The sequence below is a fragment of the Cuculus canorus genome, chromosome Z (genome assembly GCF_017976375.1).
Source record: "Cuculus canorus isolate bCucCan1 chromosome Z, bCucCan1.pri, whole genome shotgun sequence".
Lineage (NCBI taxonomy): Eukaryota > Metazoa > Chordata > Aves > Cuculiformes > Cuculidae > Cuculus > Cuculus canorus.
The window spans coordinates 35,049,784-35,070,604 of NC_071441.1; the positions used below are offsets into that span (position 1 = coordinate 35,049,784).

The 20,821-nt window shown below is 39.8% G+C and overlaps 1 protein-coding gene across 3 annotated transcripts in view; it reads left to right on the top strand.

Moving 5' to 3' along the window:
* The first annotated feature begins 653 nt into the window (after window positions 1-653).
* Window positions 654-20,821, top strand: part of AUH (AU RNA binding methylglutaconyl-CoA hydratase) — a 147,135-nt gene continuing 126,967 nt past the window's right edge. Inside the window, exons 1-3 of one of the 3 annotated variants that reach the window (XR_008447995.1) lie at window positions 654-1,002; window positions 7,508-7,575; window positions 7,672-7,759. Coding sequence is in view for 2 of the 3 variants with exons in the window: in XM_054055490.1 (XP_053911465.1) it covers window positions 792-1,002; window positions 7,508-7,575; window positions 7,672-7,759 (367 nt within the window). In the remaining variant the exon portion in view is untranslated. Of the gene's footprint in view, window positions 1,003-1,082; window positions 1,456-7,507; window positions 7,576-7,671; window positions 7,760-20,821 lie in introns of those variants that run through there. The other 2 variants (XM_054055490.1, XM_054055491.1) reach the window with 2 other exon arrangements.

Consider the following 20,821-nt stretch of genomic DNA (forward strand, 5'->3'; position numbering starts at 1 on the left):
TTTGAGATCATCAAGCCCAACCGTAACTGTCCACTACCAAATCATACCCCTAAGCATTTTCACTACCTTTTAAATACCTCCAGGGATGGTGACTCAACCACCTCCCTGCACAGCCTGTGCCACTGCCTGAGAACCCTTCCGGTGAACAACTTTTTCTTCATCATAGAATCACCACGTTGGAAAAGACCTCTTGGATCATCAAGTCCAACCATTCCTATCTGCCACTAAACCATGTCCTCGAGCACCTGTCTACCCATCTTTTAAATACCTCCAGGGAAGGTGACTCAACCACCTCCCTGGGCAGCCTCTGCCAGTGCCCAATGACCCTTTCCGTGAAAAATTTTTTCCTGATGTCCAGGAAAAAAACCTGAACCTCCCCTGGCTGAGCTTGAGGCCATTCCTTCTTGTCCTGTCCCCGTCCCTTGGGAGAAGAGGCCAGCTCCCTCCTCTCCACAACCTCCTTTCAGGTAGTTGTAGAGAGCAATGAGGTTTCCCCTCAGCCTCCTCCAGTCTAAACAACCCCAGCTCCCTCAGCCGCTCCTCGTAAGACTTGTTCTCCAGCCCCCTCACCAGCTTCGTTGCTCTTCTCTGGTCGCACTTCAGCACCTCAACGTCTTTCTCATAGCGCGGAGCTCAGAATCAGACCCACTATTCGAGGTGCTGCCCCGCAGTGCCACCCCCGCGGCCCCTCCCGCGGGTTCCTCGCGCCTCGGCGGCGGGGGCGGGGCGGGGCGCGCGGCGCGGGTCACGTGGGCAGCGGGCCGGGGCCGGGGCGGGCGCAGGCGGCAGCAATGGCGGCAGCGCTGCGGGGCCTGGGCCTTTTGCACGGCCGAGCCCGGGTGGTGGCTGCGGTCAGCGCTTCTCTCGGCCGCTCCGGCCGCCGCGTCACTGTGCGAGCAGGCACCGCCGCCGCCGCTCTCCGCTCGGCCGGGAGGAGCTACGGCTCGGATGCGAAGGAAGAGGAGGAGCTGCGGGTGCGGTACCTGGATGACGAGCACAAAGGTGACGAGGGGCCGCTGACCCCCGCGGGGGCGGGGGCAGTGTGGCCTCCAGGCTTGCCCTCTGCAGAGCCGGGTCTGCGGACTACGCCCTTCCGAGCTGGCCTGTATTGGCCGCTCCAGTGGGAGAAAATGAAATGTAGGGAAGCGCCGCAGCCGCGTTGCCTCCCGCACCCTCTCGTGTGCGGGGACAGGCAAGGACACACGGGTTGTATCGGCGTTTTCTCTTCGTGAAAGCGTGGCTTGAGCGCTCTTGCTCATCTTATGCCACGTTCCTTCTTAATTTTAGTGGTGTCAACTGCTGCTGACGTTCCACGACTCTCCTCTATCGAGAGTCTCGTTTTAACCTACCTGGTTAAGCAGAGAAAGAAAATCTGGGGTCCAGAGTCGTCTGGAGCCGAAGCATCACAATGCGGACGCTTTACTTCCTCTCCTGATCTGGTGTTCTTCTTTGAAGGTCTTTCGTCTTTAATGTTTGTTGCTTCCTTACCATTTGGGTGCACCAGGGCTAGAAAGGGTGGAGGAACAATAAGTGCAAGATCCCCTCTTGGGGATTTATTTCTAGAGCTACGATGTTATGCTTAGTTTTGTGGAGAGGGCCATAGAGTGAAGCTTTTATTAGTCTGCAGTGCATATATCTCTTTATGTGGATGGTTTGTCTTGGAATAACTGTATCTTGAGATGCAAAATTGAATTTACATCCTTAAGCATATGAACTCAGTTGTTTCAGTCTTGCTGCAAATTCAGGCAAACAATCCCCTGTAAATTGAATATGCAGATATATGGACTTTTTCACATGTACAGAGTGGAAACTTTAAAGCTTTGAATTTTAGCATGAGACTTAGAAAATGGTTCGTTTTCAGAGGAAAACTTGAGGCTCTGTTTTCATCTGAGGGCAGGTTTTTCTGTCTCAAGTGTCAGTAGGTAGAGTTGATGATGTAATCCAATCATGAAACCCACTTCTGTCTTAGTGATTGTTCTGTTGCCAACTCTTTGCAGTTCCATTAAGACATACTTATTTAGACCTGTTCTGTCAGTCAGTCGTGGAACTTGGATTTAGTTTTGAATGTGTATTTTATTTTTTTAAGGTTATTTTCTTTCCAGGCTACTTTGAGAAAGGATGGCTTGTCCAGGGACTTTCACAACTGAGGATGCTAGGGTGGCAGGAAGACTGATAGTGATTGCCTCATGTAAAGGCGCATACCTCGTAGGTCTAGACAAATCCTTCCCTGCAGGCAAAGTTGAAAACTGTCCTGCTTCCTAACACTTTCGCGTGATTCGTATACCACAGTTCTTGGTAAGTTATTAAACCTAAACTGAAATAATGCTGTATTTGAAAGGACTAGTTACTGAAATTTTAATTCATGACTTTCCAGCTTCCAAATTTGAGCTGAACTAGAATACAAAAGATGTGAGGTTTTTGAAGAATGTGCTTTTAAAATGCCTACGTATTCTGAACGACGTATTGCAACTTGTAAAGCTTTTAGTATTAGTTTTCTGTAAGTGTAGGTGAATGTTAGTGTGCTAGTTTTTTTTAGTTGAATCTGTATCTTTTACTTTATTTGAAATTCTATTTGATTATCACCAGGGCTGAATTATATTACGCCTATTGACATTTCAGAACTTTTAGCAATGTTACATTAGTAAGCCTGTTACAAGGTTAATGAATTTAAGGCGTTTGCTCTTTAAGTTACATATGGAATTTGGAGAAATATCTCCAAATCTAGACTCAAATGTTGCAGTCTTACTTGCTGGAATCATAGAATCATAGAATAGTTTGGATTGCAAGATCATCTAGTTCCAACCCCCCTGCGATGGGCAGGGACACCTCCCACTAGATCAGGCTGCCCAGGGCCCCAGGGTGCTGGTCTTTAAGGCCTCCAAGGATGGGGCATCTACAGCTTCCCTGGGCAACCTGTGCCAGTGCCTTACCGCTCTCATAGTGAAGAATTTCCTCCTTCTGTCTACTCTAAATCTGCCCCTCTATAGCCATTGCCCTTAGTCCTATCACTACATTTGTAAAATTTGGATTTTACACTAGAATAACTCTGTGCTTGTATTTTCTAGCTGTTTTTAGTTCAGTTTGAGTATGAAAGATAGCTTTTTGTTGTCATCATTTAAAATTTTAACATACATAGGATGGGCAGAACAAATATGGTCTCAGTTGGAGTTGTTTGTTCAGAGATTGGAAACTGATAGCTAGCTGATAGATCAGAAAAGCTTTCCCTTCTTTTGCTCTCTTTAAATAAAGCAGGGCTGAGCAGATGAAACCTACTAATTTAAGAAGTGCAGGAAAGATTTTTAAGTGGTGCTGAGAGATAAGAATGGTGCAAATATGGGATTTTAAAAAGTGTTTTGGTGCTTTTTAAATATACCACCGAATACACATCCATATGACTTTGCACTTAAATACTTCTTGATAAGGTGATCAATGGAAACCACCAGAATTGTGCATGATGCACTCATCAGAGATTCTTATTTTACTTAAGGAGCTATTATAGAGTGATAATCATTTAACTCAACTTTGCCTGCCTTGGTTTGTCTGAGTAGTTAAGTGAGACAAGTTTAAAAAGAACTTGGGTCTCTTTGATCCCCCTTCCTTTTCTTAGTGCATAATTTGGATTTTTTTAGTAACAAAAAAGTACATTTGGATTGTATACTTAATGTGTGAGTGTGTATACTTAATACAAATAAATGTAGTTCCATGAGTACTTTTTATACAGATGTAGTGAATCTTTCTAACTCAGACAAAATTACTTATGTGAGTATAAAGGCAGGATTTATTTGTAAGTATCTGTTTAAGTGTGTTTCTACCAAACATCGAGGATGAGAGTTTTTTGAAACTGAAACATACAAGATAAAACAGGTAAAAATTGTTATTTAAAGTAAGATTTCCCGTATGTTGATATAAACTGCAGTTAAACTGTAATCCAATTGCTCTGCTTAAATTGGTCCACCTTATTTTGTGCATTGTATAAAGACATATGATCTTCTCTCTCAGCAATTATAAGTAATTACAGCATCATGTATTTTTGCTATCAGTCCTAATTCTTGTGTATGTTATGAAATGAGGATGTTTCTGGGAATTTACAGGTGTTTTGAAGCTATCTTTCACGTATATATGTATCTATCTTGCTGAAAGACATTTTTTGTTTTTATTATGTATGACTTTCATGTAGTTTTCTCTTTAACATTAAGAATTAGATCACAGGCAGCATTCCCTTGACAAAAGTACCATGTAGGCAGAGAACATACTGTACCTTTGTATACGCTTTTTCCCTCATGGTTGACCAGGCAAGTAGTACACAGGGATATGACTGCTTGTATTAGACAGCACTGGGAATCGTCCTAATCCCTTGGAGTGCCTAGCTTATAGAGTGAAAGTTAATTTTTAATATGGGGATGTAATTTTTAATAGATATACATTATTTGGTGAAGGATATTGTAAAATAATGTGGAGATGACTCCCAGGAAAAACAATGAAATTAATTTTGAGTTTAGCATTAAATGAATGCTTATTACTTCTTACTATTATATACCACTTTCTTTGACACCATAGAGGTACTGGAATTTTATTATTATTTCTACTAATATTTATTCATTAATCTGATGATGACTTAATTTTTTTTTCTTTTGCAAATGGATTTCTCAAGGTTTTTAAAAAATATTTTGGAAAGTGCACCTGGGTGTGGGTGCTTTAAGAAGAATGAACCATTATTAAATCCTTCAGATGACAATACAACATCTATTTTTAAACAAATGAAAATAATCAGATTTTCTGTATGACTGACAATATTTGTCAAAATGGTTACCTGTATGGCAGTATTGTCTGAACATTTTCCTTCTTCCTTCACCTTTTATAATTGGTTTGGTGGGGCTCTACAGTCTTATGTGAGGCTTTATTATTCCTTTTTCTCTAGTTAGGGAAATTTATCCAATCTAAAGTTGGTATGCTTATGTGACCAGGGGGTTACATTTTGTTGAATGAACAAAACAGGAAAGACTTGCCTTGAACAGGTTTTGCCAGGAGATTCTCGAGGTGTACTGGGGAATTGAGAAGGATTAAATTCATAGCTGGAAATTAGGAAGTCAGTTTTTCAATTTCTATTTTGCGACTTTGAGCAGGTACTTCATCTGTCTGTAGTTTGGTCACCGATTATTACATTGGGAAAACTTTCCAAATCTTACTGCCGTGTCAAAAAACCTAAGAATTTGTTTAAAGGATGTCCAGGTACTAATGGCACATTAAAATGAAACTGCCTGAAACGAGAATTCAGGGAATGTCTTTTTGTATACCTCACTGCAGTATATTACTTTTCTCTTGTAAAACTTTTATGCTATTCCTGTTGCATACCTTTATTAACCTTTTTTTTTTCCTTATTTTAAAAAACAGATCACCTGCGTGGGTGTCATCTGTGTTTACCTCTTATTTTTCTGGAGAGGGAGGCAGAACTGGTAGATTTATGACTTTATATGACACTGCTAACAAGAATCAACTTGTATGATTTGTCTTCAAGGATCGTCCCTTTGTTGAAAAAAAATATTAAGTGTACATTGGAACTTCCTTCTGTATGTGCTAATATTGATGGTGAAGCAGCAGTCTTTGGGCTCCAATGGGAAGAAGAAAAGTAGAAGTATAATTAAAGAGCAGCATTGCCTTTGAAAAACTTGCTTCTGAAAAGGTCTTTATTTCCTAACCGGAGAACAATTTGGGATGATAGCATCCCTAGTTTATTCAAACATTGGATTTGCAGTGTGCCTTAGAGTTTAAAATCCAACCCAGGTCAAGTGTCTTTTTGTTGCTTTAATAAGTAGTGCTGCCTTTATCTAGTCTGCTTGTGATGAACGTGGAGTGTTTGCTTCTGAAGAGTAAGTTGTGACAGTAGAAGAAAAGCACTACACTTGAATATTGTCCAATTTGCTTAACAAAACATAAACATTCCTGTGTAAGTGCTGAATAAGGACCCTTGCAGAAAGTCCTACATGAATACCTCAAACCATAGGGATGAATAGGTGGGAATTTAGGCTTACAGAACAAGACAGCCAAGGTCATTTATAGCCAGGCACCTTTCAGCTTTTAGGAGGTATCTATGCATAATGATTGTTTCCTGGGAGCAAGCAAGAGGTATGTATGCTCTATTACTTGCATTTAACCATCTTTATTTGAATCTTGAGAGTGGTAGCTGACATATAGAGGGCTTTGGTTTCAAATTGAAGGAGGTCACTTTAATTGCTTTTGTGTGTGTTCATGTGCGCATATGTGGAGGAGGAAGAGAAGGAAGGGGAGCTGGCTCATGCACTTACAGGTCAGTCCTTTGGTTTCCCTGAGATGAAAGAAGTGATATGCACTGAGAAGACAAGACAGGCATTCTGTGAAGGCTACGAGAGCCGGGTTACCTATAGATTATACATGCAGAACTGAGTGGTGAAGTGATAAATACCTGGGCAAATACTGAGTTTCTGGATTTTCATTTTTTTTTTTATCTTGTTGATTGATGGTGGTACTGTGAGCACTTTTGTTTGAGATGAAGACCTCCCTATTTGTCTTTCATTCCTGGTCTCTGTCTTAGGCCTTTGTCGTTCTCCTCTTACCCCTGCATTTTCCAAGTGAAAAAGAAGTCCTGATTAGACCTTACTAAGGCTGGATCAATTCAATAGGATTATGTGCTGCTGTTTAGAGTTCAAGGAATTGTAGTGTGCTCAGGAAGTAAAATCTAAAAGATTGCTATGAGCTTGATGATCTTAGACATTACCAAGATAAACTTTTCAGAATTTTACCATTTTATAATCTTGCCTGTTAAGCTGAGAGAAATGAAATATGGACAAACAAATGGTGTTCCTGCTGCAACATTCAAGTCGGTGCATGTGTAGTCAGCCAGTGGGGTAACTGATCTCTGAATGGAATAAGGGAGCTGTGAATGTGTGATTGGGGCTGTGTATCAAGCATCGAGCACAGCTTTTGTGTCCTGAGGGAGATTGTTATATGATTTTTTTTTTTGTTCTTAAATTCAGGTCTCCCATTGATAGCATTCTTTCTGTGTTTGTGCCTTCCTTTTACCTGTTTCAGAGTTGCTAGTTTTAGCTGTGGTACCATTTCTTACTTTAAGAATTCTTTGAAGGCAGGCTGTCTAAGTATGGAAATACATGCTTTCAATTAATTATCTTTCCTGATTCTGTGTCAGCACTTCACACACAAACATGAAATTTGTGCATGCAGTAATGCTTACAAAGGCTGAATGTGTAATTAAACAGTTACTATGTGAAGGTGTTAGGGCTGTATTTTTGTTCTTAAAGTAAGTGTCGTTTCATTTAAGCATTGAAATGTTTAACATTGGAAATTGTAAGTTAGTTTATTTTCTTTCTAAAACTCAGTAGTGAAGTGGTTGTACTAACATTTTTTTTTTAGTCCTCAATGATGCTTTTTCTATGTAAATTATTATTTTGAAATTATAGATAATAGATGTATTTTACTGCATTGTAACAGTGACAAAATTTTTGTTTCCCTCCAGGAATTGTGGTGCTCGGATTAAACAGATCACGTGCCAAGAACGCACTTAATAAAAATATTTTAAAAATGGTAAGTGAAAAATAATAGTTTTTAATATAAAGGTGGTATTGGAATTAAGCACTTTAAAAAGTGTTTGGTTATTCCCCTTCCTCCTTTTCTCTGTAGATGTCAAAAGCTGTGGATGCTTTGAAATCTGATAAGAATGTACGAACTGTTATATTCCGGAGTGAAGTCCCAGGGATATTCTGTGCTGGTATGCAAATTTAATTTTCCTGAGAAGCGGGAAATCTGTACCTCATATTGCTGTCCAAAAAAAGCACCCAGATTCCAAGGAAACGTATCTTTTGTGTATATTCATCTCAGTAGCAAAGAAAACATTTTTATATGATTTTCCTCAGTCGCTTACAAGAAGTGAATATCAATTGTATTCTTCTGTGTCATAAAGTATTTCTAAATAGTTTATTCATGGTGGTGGAAAAGTATTTAATTGAGCTCTAGAAAGTCTTATGTGTACTTTGGTATGAGAACCAGATAATACTAGAGGACTAAGTGTTGAGGTAAACAAAAATTCTCCACTGCCAAACACTGGGAAACAGAATTTGTTAGCATGTCAAAATCAACTGAAGCAACCAAGTCCTTTGTACATATCAAGTGAAGATGTGAATAGACTGCTTATTCTCATATGTCTCATCCAATTCTTACTTCATTCAAATTTAATATTATCAGTTTGAAACTGAAAACAGTAAGTAAGTTAGTTTCTTTTTTCTAATATGCCAATAGGTAGGAAAGAGGAGCAGATCAGTTTTAAAATGTTTCTGTTCTGATCATATATGCAGTCATTAAGTTTTCTAGACACATACCACATAATTAGTTCAGTTTAATGCAAAATAGTTTTTCCAGTTTTTACATAACACACCTAAGTAATTTTAATTGAGTTTCAGATTATTTTTGTTGCTTTTGATGTGTCTTGTTTTCATCCAGATACTGTTTGTCATTTGTAAGACTTGTGAAAAGAATAGTCTTGAAAATAGGGTATTATCATTTCAGTATTTAGTAATACAAATAAATAGGTTAAATATAAACTAGTATATTTAATTTAAAGGTTCTCTCTCATTTTGAAACAACAAGTTTTACAGGTCAGTTACTAATAACCTTCAGGAAAAAAAGTTTAAAAGCTGTAGTTTTTAAGCTGTGAAGAGTGCAGCATCAGGGCAACACATGCAGATGGGGATTTAGGTTAGGTGTTATGTACTTTATAGGAAAATATGGCCATTGGTTGAGACTTACTATCAATGGTTTCTTTTTTAAACTAATTTTTCTTAATTTAACGTTTGTGAATTTTATGGCACTGTTATATAGGAAATATGAGACCATAAAGAGGAGGCTCTGGGGAGACCTTAGAGCAGCCTTCCAGTGCTTAAAGGGGGCCTGTATGAACAATGGGGGCCTCTATGAACTTCTGTCAAGAAGTGCAGTGACAGGTGAGGTCAACAAGGCCAAATGCCGTGTCCTGCACTTGGAGCATAACAAACATGTGCAGTGCTACGGACTAGGGAAAGAGCGGCTAGAAAGCTCCACGGAGGAGAAGGACCTGGGAGTGTTGGTTGAGAGCCGACTGAACATGAGCCAGCAGTGTGCCCAGGTGGCCAAGAAGGCCAATGGTGTCTTGGCCTGTATCAGAAACGGTGTGACCGGCAGGTCCAGGGAGGTTATTCTCCCCCTGTACTCGGCACTTGTGAGACCGCACCTCAAATAGTGGATTCAGTTCTGGGCCCCTCGCTACAGAAAGGATGTTGAGGCTCTGGAGTGTGTCCAGAAAAAAGCAACAAAGCTGGTGAAGGGGTTGGAGAAAAATCTTGTGAGGAGCAGCAGAGGGAACAGAGTTTGTTTAGCCTGGAGAAGAGGAGGCTGAGGGGAGACCTTATTGCTCTCTACAACTACCAGAAAAGAGGTTGTAGAGAGGAGGGAGCTGGCCTCTTCTTCCAAGGGACAGGTGATAGGACAAGGTAGAATGGTCTCAAGCTGTGTCAGGGAAGGTTCAGACTGGATATCAGTAAAAAAAATTTCACAGAAAGTGTAATTGGGCAATAGCAGAGGCTGCTGAGGGAGAAGGTTGTGTCACCATCCCTGGAGGTATTTAAAAGACGAGTAGACAAGGTACTTGAGGACATGGTTTAGTGGCAGATACGAATGGTTGGACTTGTTGATCCAAGAGGTCTTTTCCAACCTGCTGATTCTATGATTCTATGACAGGACGACACGTAGTTGTGTTAAGCTAAATGAGGAGAGATTTACCTTAAATATTAGGAAGAATTTTTTTACTGTGAGGGTGGTGAGGTGTGGAACAGATTGCCCACGGAAGGTGTAGATGCCCCCTCGCTGGAGGCATCTGTCCTGTTCAAGGACAGGTTGGATGGGGCTTTGAGCAACCTGATCACAGAAAGTGTCCCTGCCTCTGGCAAGGGGGGTGGAACTAGATTATCATCTTTCCCTTCCAACCCAGGCCATTCTGTGATTCTATGAAATACTGATTTTGAGGAAAAGGTTGTCAAGTATGCTGTTGCTATTGTATTTATGATCCAGGTACTTCTCCGGTATTCTATGTTGGCTGACTTTGCAGAGCTGGTTTAATATTAACATTTAACTTAGGCATTGTTGCCTGTTTGCCTGGCTAAAAAAACAACTTAGAGTATGTATACGCAGCTGACTATAGGTAAGATGAAAGAATGTTTGTGTGTGGACATTAGGAAGGGAAATAAGCACTGGAAAGAGGAGTGTGAAATACTAGGGCTGGATAGCTATATATATATATCTCTCGTAAACTAAGGATTAGAGATAGTGTGAGGACCAGGGGTCTGTAACTTTAGAAAAAGGTGGCAGGTGAAAGGAGGGTCCTAAAAAAGGCAGCTGCTACAGCTGAACTAGTGAAGTCAAAGATAATCCAACAGTGGTGGCTGAAGTACAGTGTGAACCAGAAGACTTGCAGCAGAATTTGTCAATAAATATATGCAGAAAGACCTCACTGGCTGGATATGTTTTTTCTATAGATGATTTTATGGGGTGTCAGTAAAGAGAATGAAACTAGAGAAAACATAATAAGACATGGAGAAGACAGGTAGTGGCTTAGGGAGATAAGGTGAAGGGAGGAACATACTGGATATAAGAAGGCGTTTGCTGGAGGGGCTGACTCAGGAAATTAATTTCCTTAAAAACTGCAAGGATCATCTTGTGAAATGTTGTCACATTTCTTTGTGTGTTATAGAGCATTCAGTTAGACTAAACTTTGAATGTTTGTTTTATCTTTTGTATTTCCTTAATTACATTTTCTTTCTTGCATCTGTGAGAATTTTGTTTTCAAAAATACATTTTTTTTATGACTTTGTTCTAGAATATGACCCTTTTTTTGTGTGGAATGAAGCCGAAGATCCTTAAATCTTACCATCCCTCAGCTGTCAACAAAAATCTGTGAGAGCCACAAGCCAGGTGTCTTGTTTCCTTCTAAGGGCTAGTCCACAAAACATGACATCCAACTGTTTTTCCACAAATAACAGTATGGGCGATTAAAAGATTTAAACTGTTGATGACTGATGTGGATTTGACTGATTTGATGATTCCAAATTATGGAATCTTCATGTACTGACATGTGAGAGGGGGAAAAAAGGAATTGTGTAGAAGAATACAGAGAGATGTCAGCAATCATATCCTTCCATTTCTACATAAAGATTCCTTTGAATCTTTTACTACTGTTTTCTTTGTACCTTCTTTTTCTTGCTCTGTACATCCATGTATATCTATGGATGCAGAAAGTTCTTCATTAATCATAGAATAGTTCGGGTTGGAAGGGACCCTAAAGATCATCTAGTTCCAACCCTGCTGCCACATCCCACTAGATAAATCTGTCCAAGGCCCCAGGGTGCTGGCCTTGAAATGCAGTAGTCCTGATCAAAAGGGACAACTAAAAGTCAAAGAAGAGTTTGTCTAGCGTTAAGGATGGTTTATGTCCATGAAAGCTTCCTTGTGCTTCCACAATCAGAAGTGCTCTGGCCCTGAGTCACTTGTTGGCTTCTTTCTTTCTCTATGCCTAAATGAATACAATATTGGTGTTTCTGGAGTGAACACGTGTGATGATTCCTGGCCTGTGTAAGCCTGCTCTGTGTGCCTGCGTAGTTCTGCAGCCAAGGCAGGTGAGTCTGTGCAGCAGTCTGTTTATTTCCTGGCAGTGTTCCTTGAGGAAAGCACACCTATACTGTAAACACTAAACTGTGTTTACACAAGGGACTGAATTTCATTTACAAAGGCAATTTGAATGGCTTAATTTTTCATTATTAATGTAATTTTAACATGTGCATTAGTGATATTGCTTAGATAGTTTTATGAGCAGATTTTCAGGATTTTTCATCTTCAAAAAGCTTCTGGAAGTTTGTGCATAGTACACACTTGAGGAAGGGAGGAAGGACTGCATCCTGGTTTTGGCTGGAATAGAATTTCTCTTCCCCATAGCTGTCGTGTTTTGGATTTAGTATGAGAATAATGTTTTTAACACATACTGTTTTACTTGTTGCCAGGTAATGTTTATGTTTGGCTGGTATAGAGTTAATTTTCTTCCCAGCAACTGCTGTTGTTTAGATTTAGTATGAGAAAAATGTGGAAAATACACTGATTTCTTTTCAGCTTTTGCTAAGAAATCAAGGGTTTTTCGGTTTTCCATGTTTTGCTAGTATACAGGTGCAGAGCTAAGACAGCTAACCCAAACTAGCCAATGAAATATTCCATACCATAACATCAAGTTCAGTATGGAAACGGGAATTTGGCCAGGGAGTGGGTGGGCGATCTGGTTCCTGCGTTTAGTATTCCGTGTTCTGCTGTCACGGGCTTGCTGCTAGTGCTGCACTCTCTGAAGCTGCTGCTTGAGGTGGGCTAATCAATGGATAAGGAGTGCTTGTATTTTAATATATTCTTTTATACATCATTCTTATTTTCCTCTCTTCTTCTACTGTTCTGTTAAAACTATCCTTATCTCAGCCCATGAGTTTTACCTTACTTCTCAGTTCTTTTCCCTGTTATTCATTTTCAGAGTGTTCAATAATGTTTGTAGTCTGAAAAGTAGAACAACCTAATATTGCTCAATAAATAAATAAAGCTTTTATTGTTCAGTTTCTTAAGGTTTTGAATAATAGGGAAGAGAATATTTACAGAGCATTTAATTACTGTAGGATTCTGCATTTGGAAATGTTGTTTTGACAGGCTGAAGACTGCTGTGCGATTCTGAGTCTCCTCCCCATACTTCCCCACCCAGTTGTGTGTTTGGTGACATAAAATGGGGATAATGTTATATTTTGCTATTACAAACTATGTATATTTGAGATCAGGTAATATTCTTTTCTTTTTAAACAGATTTATTTATTGATGATTGCATTAATTAAAGATACAGCCTCCTTTGTGTTCCTTTCTTCCCCCCTGTCCACCTTCTGTTCTTTGTAGTATTGTTTCCCTTAGGACTGTCATGTTCCTCCAGCCCTCTTTTGATGTCCTGTCAAGAAGGCACTTGCATGCATTTTTAGAAAAATATATTCCTTGTGTGTTTGTCTCGGGCAGTAACTTGTTGGCCTGTAGTTCATTGGTTCACTGTACAGCTAATACTAATAAATAAAGCCCCATGCTACTGTTTTACAGTTTAGAGTAGTTACTGTTTTATTGTCCTTCCTTTGGTACCTGGCCAACTAGGACAGTTTGCTTAACTCTGACTGTCTCAGTCCAGTCAGACGTTGTTTCTTTCCTAGAAGTCCACCTGTGAGTTGTCCTCGGTTACCATGCATCCATCAAACCTCTGTTGATATGTAGAAATCTTCTGCCATCTTGTATGGGAAGAGAATGAAATGTTGTGATTCTCTAGAGGAACAGACCACTTCTGGATTTCTTTTTGCGTGGAAGAGTTAGAAGGAGGAATTTTCATGGCAAGAACCTCCTTGAGATTTCTTGATAACTTCTTGAGGTTTTTTGTTTTTTTTTTTTTGTGACTGTGTTTAGAATATAATTGTTTAGAATTCAGTATTGCCTCTCCAAAGTGAACTGCACTAGTTGAAAGAGAGGTTGTGGGACCGGGGAATTATTTACTTTGTATATGTACGTGTGAAAAGAAAGAAGGCTTTGGGGCAATTTTTAGTTGGCAGATATGAAATTATGTTGTTCTTTAAAGAACTTAGTTAAGGGATCTTTGAGACATATCAGAATATGGATAGTTTGCTTATGTTTTCGTTTTAACCATCGTTCAAGACAATTTGAAAACTTTGGTTACTGGAACTCTTCAAACTGTTTTGACCTAAAAGTCACTGCAGCTTGGCCAATATAGTCCCCTCTTGGAAAAGCAGAAGTAGTCTTCTGCCAGCAAAAATTCATCGTTTAGGTCTGTGGTGTGAGTAAAGCCAACACAAATACTTTTCCTGTTGGAATATCTTGTCTGCATCAGAATTTTCTTTCCAGCACAGTTGAATTGGCTGTATGATGTGTGGTTCCCAGCTGCCATTTCCAGCTGATGTAGTTCTGGCAGAAGTTTATGAAGTAGCCAAGTCTTATAAAGCAGATCCTCAAAGACTTCTTTGTTTATGAGGTTTTGATGTGGAGGAGGAGTTCCATAATAGCTTTCAGCTACTTGAACTACTCATATTTTTTTAGAACTAGCAAGAGTAGTAGGGAACTATGACTGTGGATGTAGCTCGTTTTTCCTTCCTGTCTCTGTTGAGGAGGCAAGGAGTGAGGATGTGTTTTCCCAGAGAATATTTTGATCCTCCAGATTCCAGCTCCTATGTAGGCACTGAGGAAAGAGTTCATGTATTACTCCAGTGTTCCCTTCTGAGGATTCAGGTCAAGTATGAAAATATTTTAATGTTTTCTGAATGTTTTTTTTTGTGGTACATACATCTCTTTCCCCAAAACAAATTCCTTCCGAGGTAGAATATTGCTAGGTTCTTTTTTTTTTTTAATTCCAGACTTTCACCAACGTTCAGATTCAAACTGATGCTATCTGTTTGTAGACTGCTAAGGTCAATGACAGTTGCTTTTCATCAGAGCAACATGAGTTATGTGCCACCCAGCAGGTTGGTTGGCTGTCGACAGCTATGTCTTGTGAGTGTGTGCGTAGTAGTCTGTTGAGTTTGTAGTCTACAGCTTTCATTTTGTCCAACACTGGTTATTTCACTTGTTAGTTTTGTTTCTGTTGTTGTTTTTCTGAATAAATTTTTAGCTGTCATGATTTTCTAAATCGCATATTGAACAACATAGCCAATAAAGAGGCCAGTTAGGATTGTAGTTTGAACCCCTAGTAGATACAGAAAAAAATTACACCAAGAAATCTATTTTAAATGCCTTTCTTTTTGAAGTACCTCATTCAGATAACTTCTAATGCTCGTCTACCTTTTATCCTGAGGAGGCATACTGAGTTTCAGAAGAAATTGGAATGACTGTGGATTTTTGAGAGCTAGAACAGTTCATCGTTAACAAAGATCATCGCTCGTGGCCCTAAGTGTGGCACAGCTTCTGTGTTCTGAATTCATCACTTACATGATTCTAGTATTGGAGTGTAGTTCAGATGACTTCAGATGTTATTTAATGGATGTTATTCTGCTCATGTTTGTGGCTAATTGTAGTACAAGGTATTGGGAAATTAACAAATAATAATTGCTTGTAGTTAAGGCAGCATGTGATAGCACAGTAAATACCTGCATGCTTAGTTTATGCTGCAAAAATAGATAAATATACATATACTGTTTAGCTGCGGAAAAAATGCTAATGGGAGGTTTCCAGGAAGTTTTTCCATTGAATCAGCTTTAATCAGCTGTGAAACTTTCAGCGGAAACTCACGTATCTGCCTTCTTACTGGTGATTCCAGTGCCTGACTTGAGAAAATTATAGGAGAGGGGTCTTTTCCATATATTCAGCTTTTTTTTACAGTTATTCTGTAGTTGGGAACAGTTTTCAAACCTGTATCTTGTTTTTTATGGCAAAGTTTTGGTAGGATGGCGTTAGCCTTTGTGAGGAGAGACCAGGACCTGTCCCTGTATGGCACACCATGAGCTCCAGCCAGGTCCAAAACAGAACCATGGCTGCCCAAAGATTAGCCCGTCAGCAGCGCTCGTAGAACCTCTGTGATAATGTGTTTAAGAAATGGTAAGAAAATGTGTAAAAAAACATGTGGGAGAAAGAAATGAGAAAAAATGTGAGCGAAACAGCCCTGCAGGCAACAAGATCAGTAATAAGGAATGGAAGGAGGTGCTCCAAAAGCCAGAGCAGAGATTCCTTTGCAGCTGAAAGAGACGACCATGGTGAAGTAGGTACCGCTGCAGCTCGAGAAGGAAGCTCTGGAGCAGATATACGCTCTGCAGCCTGTGGAGAACCCCACACGGGAGCAGATGGACAAGCTTTAACTGAACATGCAGCCCATGAAGAGCCCTCTCAGGAGCAGGTTCTTGGCTAGAGCTGTGGCTTGTGGAGAGCAGTCTATGCAAGAGTGGATTTTATGGTGTGTGCATTTCATGGGGGCCTGCACTGGAGCGGTCTGTTTCTGAAGGACTGTACCCTGTGGGAAGGACCCATGCTGAAGCAGTTCTTCAAGGACTGCAGCCAACAGGAAGGACCATTGTTAGAGCAGTTCATGAAGTACTGTATCTTATGGGAAAAGACGCTATGCTGGAGCAGGGGAAAAGTGTGGAGGAGGAAGAAGTGGCAGAGTCAAAGTGCTACTGTCGTACTGCAGCCCCAGTTCTTCACCTCTCCATGCTGTGCAGCAGTGGAGGAAGAGGTTGAGGAGATGGTAGTGAGGTTAAGCTGGGAAGGAAGAAGGGTCAGGGAAGTTTTTAGTTTTATTTTGTTTCTTACTATCTAATTCTGTTTTTAGTTGACAATAAATTAAATTTTTCCTCCTAAGTTGAGTCTGTTTTGCCCGTGATGGTAACTAGTGAGTGATCTCCCTGTCCTTATCTTGATGGATGAGCTTTTCATTGTATATTCTCCCCTATCCTACCGAGGAGGGGAGGTGAGAATGTTTCTTATTGGGCACCTGACAGCCAGCCAAAATTAACCTACCACATCCAGTTATTATAGGATTTCTGAAATAAGACTAAGGCAAGACCTTTATTTTTGAGGAACTATGAAATTAAGGATGGGCAGGTCATATAAAGTCTCAGAGGAACTTAAACAAAAAATGGGCTAAATAAAAGTAGTCAGGAGGCTTTCTCATTAGTTGAGTGAGTAGTGACCAGTACTCTGTAAGTAGTACAGTACAGAAACTAAAGCAGACTAACTTCAAAAGAGGGTAAACCTGTAGTTCTTTCTTCCATCCCTTACTTGAGGTGCAAGATTCTTTTCACAGTCTGTTTACATCTTCCTACATTGTGTGCTCTCATCACTTGTCTATGAAATATTGTGTCTCCCTCCTGTATTTTTTCAATTCTTTAATGACAACTTTAGATTAGCTATTCCTGTAGTGCTAGGAGCAATTATAAAAGCATTATATTTCTGTCTAAGAGACTCCTCTGATAGAAGGGTACTTGAATTGAAAGTGCTTCAAACCACAATGCGCTTTTCTGCTGCATTCAAGTTTCTCACAGGTTCTAGTGAAAGCAGAGAGAACCTTATTCATGACTAATATTACTGCAGCATAAAACTTGAAAAAAAATTCTGGTAATTGGCTATATTCAGCTGGGATGCTAGTTGTGGATATTTCCTTGCAATTTTCCTTCCTTTTTTGGTCTTGAGTGAGCTGTAGACCAGAGCCCACTGTGATTTGTGAGCATAAACCCGATGAATAACAAATTTAAGATAAGGCTGTTAGTGAAAGATAAATTCTGAAAGCCAGCTTAGAGGGCCATCTTATTAGCAGTGTTTTTCCTTGGTTGATGTAATTTTGAGATTCGCCTTTTCAAAGTGATGAAACAACATTTGACCATTCCTTCTTGTGTGGCTTATGACACCTGATTAAAAAATGGAAATGTGAAAGGTTAATTTATCCCAGTAATATAAACATTCTTCTTTCTCCTTCCCCATTAGACTCTCAACTTGGACTTGAGAGTCATGCTGTTGCTTAAGATTTACTTGAAAAACCAAGTCTGTCTGAATTGGTCCTCTAGTTATGTGGTGATTCTTGCCAAGCCAAGTCAATGTTTTTGTGGACAGTGACTTAAAAGGAGTGATCATGCTAGTGCTTTACTAGTGTTAGACTTACGTATTATTACTCTGTAATATGATCACATGGATCTACAAACCAACACCTGCTTCAGTTATTTGAAGTGTAAAGTTATTATACATGATGGATATTTGTCTCTAGAACTAATTTTGAGCACCAGCGGCTATACTGTACTCAGTGTCATTCAGATGGCTTACATGTGCTGGAAAGTATAAAAGCAGAATTAAAGTGTATCTTTGGCTATTGGAGAACATAGTGAGGTTTTGGTGAGTTCTAATTGCTGGTTAAAAAATAATCTTTTAAATTATTGTGTTTAAATAGCTTAATTAATTGTCTTATTCTGTTAGACCATTGGAACACGCAGTGAATGTCATATTTTTTAGAAATACTTTTTTTTCAGTGAAAACCACTGAAAAATATTAAAAATATCAAATTCTAGGTAAGAGATATGTCTCTGCAAGAGTGGAATTTGGTTAGCTCTTTAGTTTAGTCAGAGAAGGGTAACAGGAAACAGGAATGACTTTCCCAAAGCCTTTAAAAAATTATTGCAAAAGCATGGGGAAGATCGATTAAGTTGTTACCTAAAGTTATTAAATTGAAATATTAGGTACAAAATACTTTGTTATGTTCTGGAGAAAGAGTCACAAAGCAGAACTACATTGGTGAAAAAGGAGATTTATTTTTTTTAATTCTGTGTATTGCAGTCAGAGTTGTTCTCCAGGGTATCCTCTCCTTTGAGTAGCTGTATAGAAAACTTAGGGTGACAAATGTCTGGGATACACTTGGCAATTTTTAATCCCTTTCCTGCATCTAGTTTATACTAAGTTTTGAGTGAAAATTTTGGATGTGCAACTTGCTTTTTTTAATGGAAAGTAGAAGGTTTGAGCCTCGCTTTCGAGCTAAGACTTATATAACCAAATGACTGAATGTCATTTCATTAATGAGAATAATTATAACTGTATGGCATGCAAATAAGCAAATTAAATAGGATCCTGAACAATTAGAAAACTTCTGCAGTTTTGTGAAGTGTTCGACGCTATCTTGAGATCTTTTGGATCTTTATAGAAATGATGCAGAAGTCTTCTGAGTAGAAATCTATAGTGACTTGGTGTGCAAACTTGACAAAGGCAGGAGCTGTGGAGAAGCATTTTCCACCTGTGTCCAGAATTTAAATTAAAGTTACATCTTCAGCAGATGATTATGAAGGGGTGAAAAACATCTTACTTGACTTACTACAGTAGTGAAGTACGCATGCAGACCTTATTTAAAGTGCTATAATGAATTTTCAAATAGTGAAGTCATGATGAAGTAATTTCTGGAGTTCATTTTACCAGAATAGAATAAATTAAAATGGAAAAGATACCATATGGATGCAGAACATTTTTATATTGATAAAACTATGTTCTGTAGTGGATGTTCTTAGGTAGGCAGACAATTTGTTTTTCCAGTTCCTCATATAGAAGTACTCTGCTTTCTGGGTATGAAATACATATGCAATTTTTTATTTCAGTATTTAGGAATCATCAGAAATAGTTATGGTTTTTATTTGTCATGTTTTTTAATATGCTTTTCTAAGATTTGATCCACAGATGTCTTTGGTGATATAACTGGCTTATTGGAGCTTGTATGATTTGGAAATATATCTTCAATAGCTGTATTATATATCTACTGCAACCGCATTCCATTTGATTTTGGTTTTAAAATGTGTACTATAGAATTTCTGTCATGTCTATACAAACCCAGCTTTTCTAGGTTACGTGTGTAGGTGACTTCCTGCATTTCACATGCTTGTTATAGTTGGATTTGGCTTTTGGAGTATAGTCATAGAATCACAGAATGGTTTAGATTGGAAGGGACCACGAAGGTCACTTAGCCCAACCCCCATGCAGTGAGCAGGGACATCTTCACCTCAATCAGGTTGCTGAGAGCCCCATCCAACCAGACCTTGAAAGTTTCCAGGAATGGGGCATCTACCATGTCTCTGGGCAACTGGTGCCAGTGTTTCACCACCCTCAGCATGAAAATTTCTTCCTCATATCTAGTCTAAACCTCTCCTTTTTTAGTTTGAAACCATTACACCTTGTCTTATTGCTGCAGCCCATGCTAAAATGTTTTTTCCCATTTTTCTTAATTTTCAAAGCTCCCTTTCAGAATGGAGATTTCTTCCCTGCAGGGCTGCTCTCAATCATGTTGTCCCCCAGCCTGCATCAGTACTGAAGGTTGCCCTGACCCAGGTGCAGGACCTTGCACTGCACCTTGTTGAACCTCACGAGATTTTCACAAGCCTACTTCTCCAGCTTGTCAAGATTCCCTCTGGATGACATCCCATCACTCAGTGTCCTTGTCCCTCACTTCCTTAGTCCTTATGGTACTGCTTTGGACTGCTTAGGAATTGTGTTGAGCTTTGTGTACAGCTTAAATGCATCATGCTTTTTTATTCCCCCCTCCCCTTTTTCTGTCCTGTATCGTTGAAGCTTGTAATTAGGTGACTGTTGGTGCACATGACACCATGTGTAATGTAGAGATAGTATCATAGAATAGTTTGGGTTGGAAGGGACCTTAAAAGACCATCTAGTTCCTACCCCCCTGCCATGAGCAAGGACATCCCACTAAATCAGGCTGCCGAACACCTCTGGGGATGGGGCATCCACAACCTCCCTGGGCAACCTGTTGCAGTGTCTCACTACTCTCATGGTGAAAAAATTCTTCCTAATGTCCAGTCTAAATCTGCCCCTCTCCAGTTTACACCCATTCTTCCTTGTCCTACCCCCACAAGCCTTTATGAATAGCCCCTCTCCAGCTTTCCTGTAGGCCCCCTTCAGGTACTGGAAGGTCGCTATAAGATCTCCTCTGAGCCTTCTCCAGGCTGAACAAGCCCAACTCTCTCAGCCTGTCCTCATAGGGAAGGTGATCCAGCCCTCTGATCATCTTTGTATACCTCCTCTGGACCCATTCCAACAGCTCCATATCCTTCTTACTTTGAGGATTCCAGAAGTGGACACAGGATTCCAGATGAGGTCTCACAAGAGAGGAATGGAGGGGCAGAATCACTTCCCTTGACCTGCTGGCCACACTTCTTTTGATGCAGTCCAGGATATGGTTGGCCTTCTTGGCTGTGAGCGCACATTGCTGGCTCAT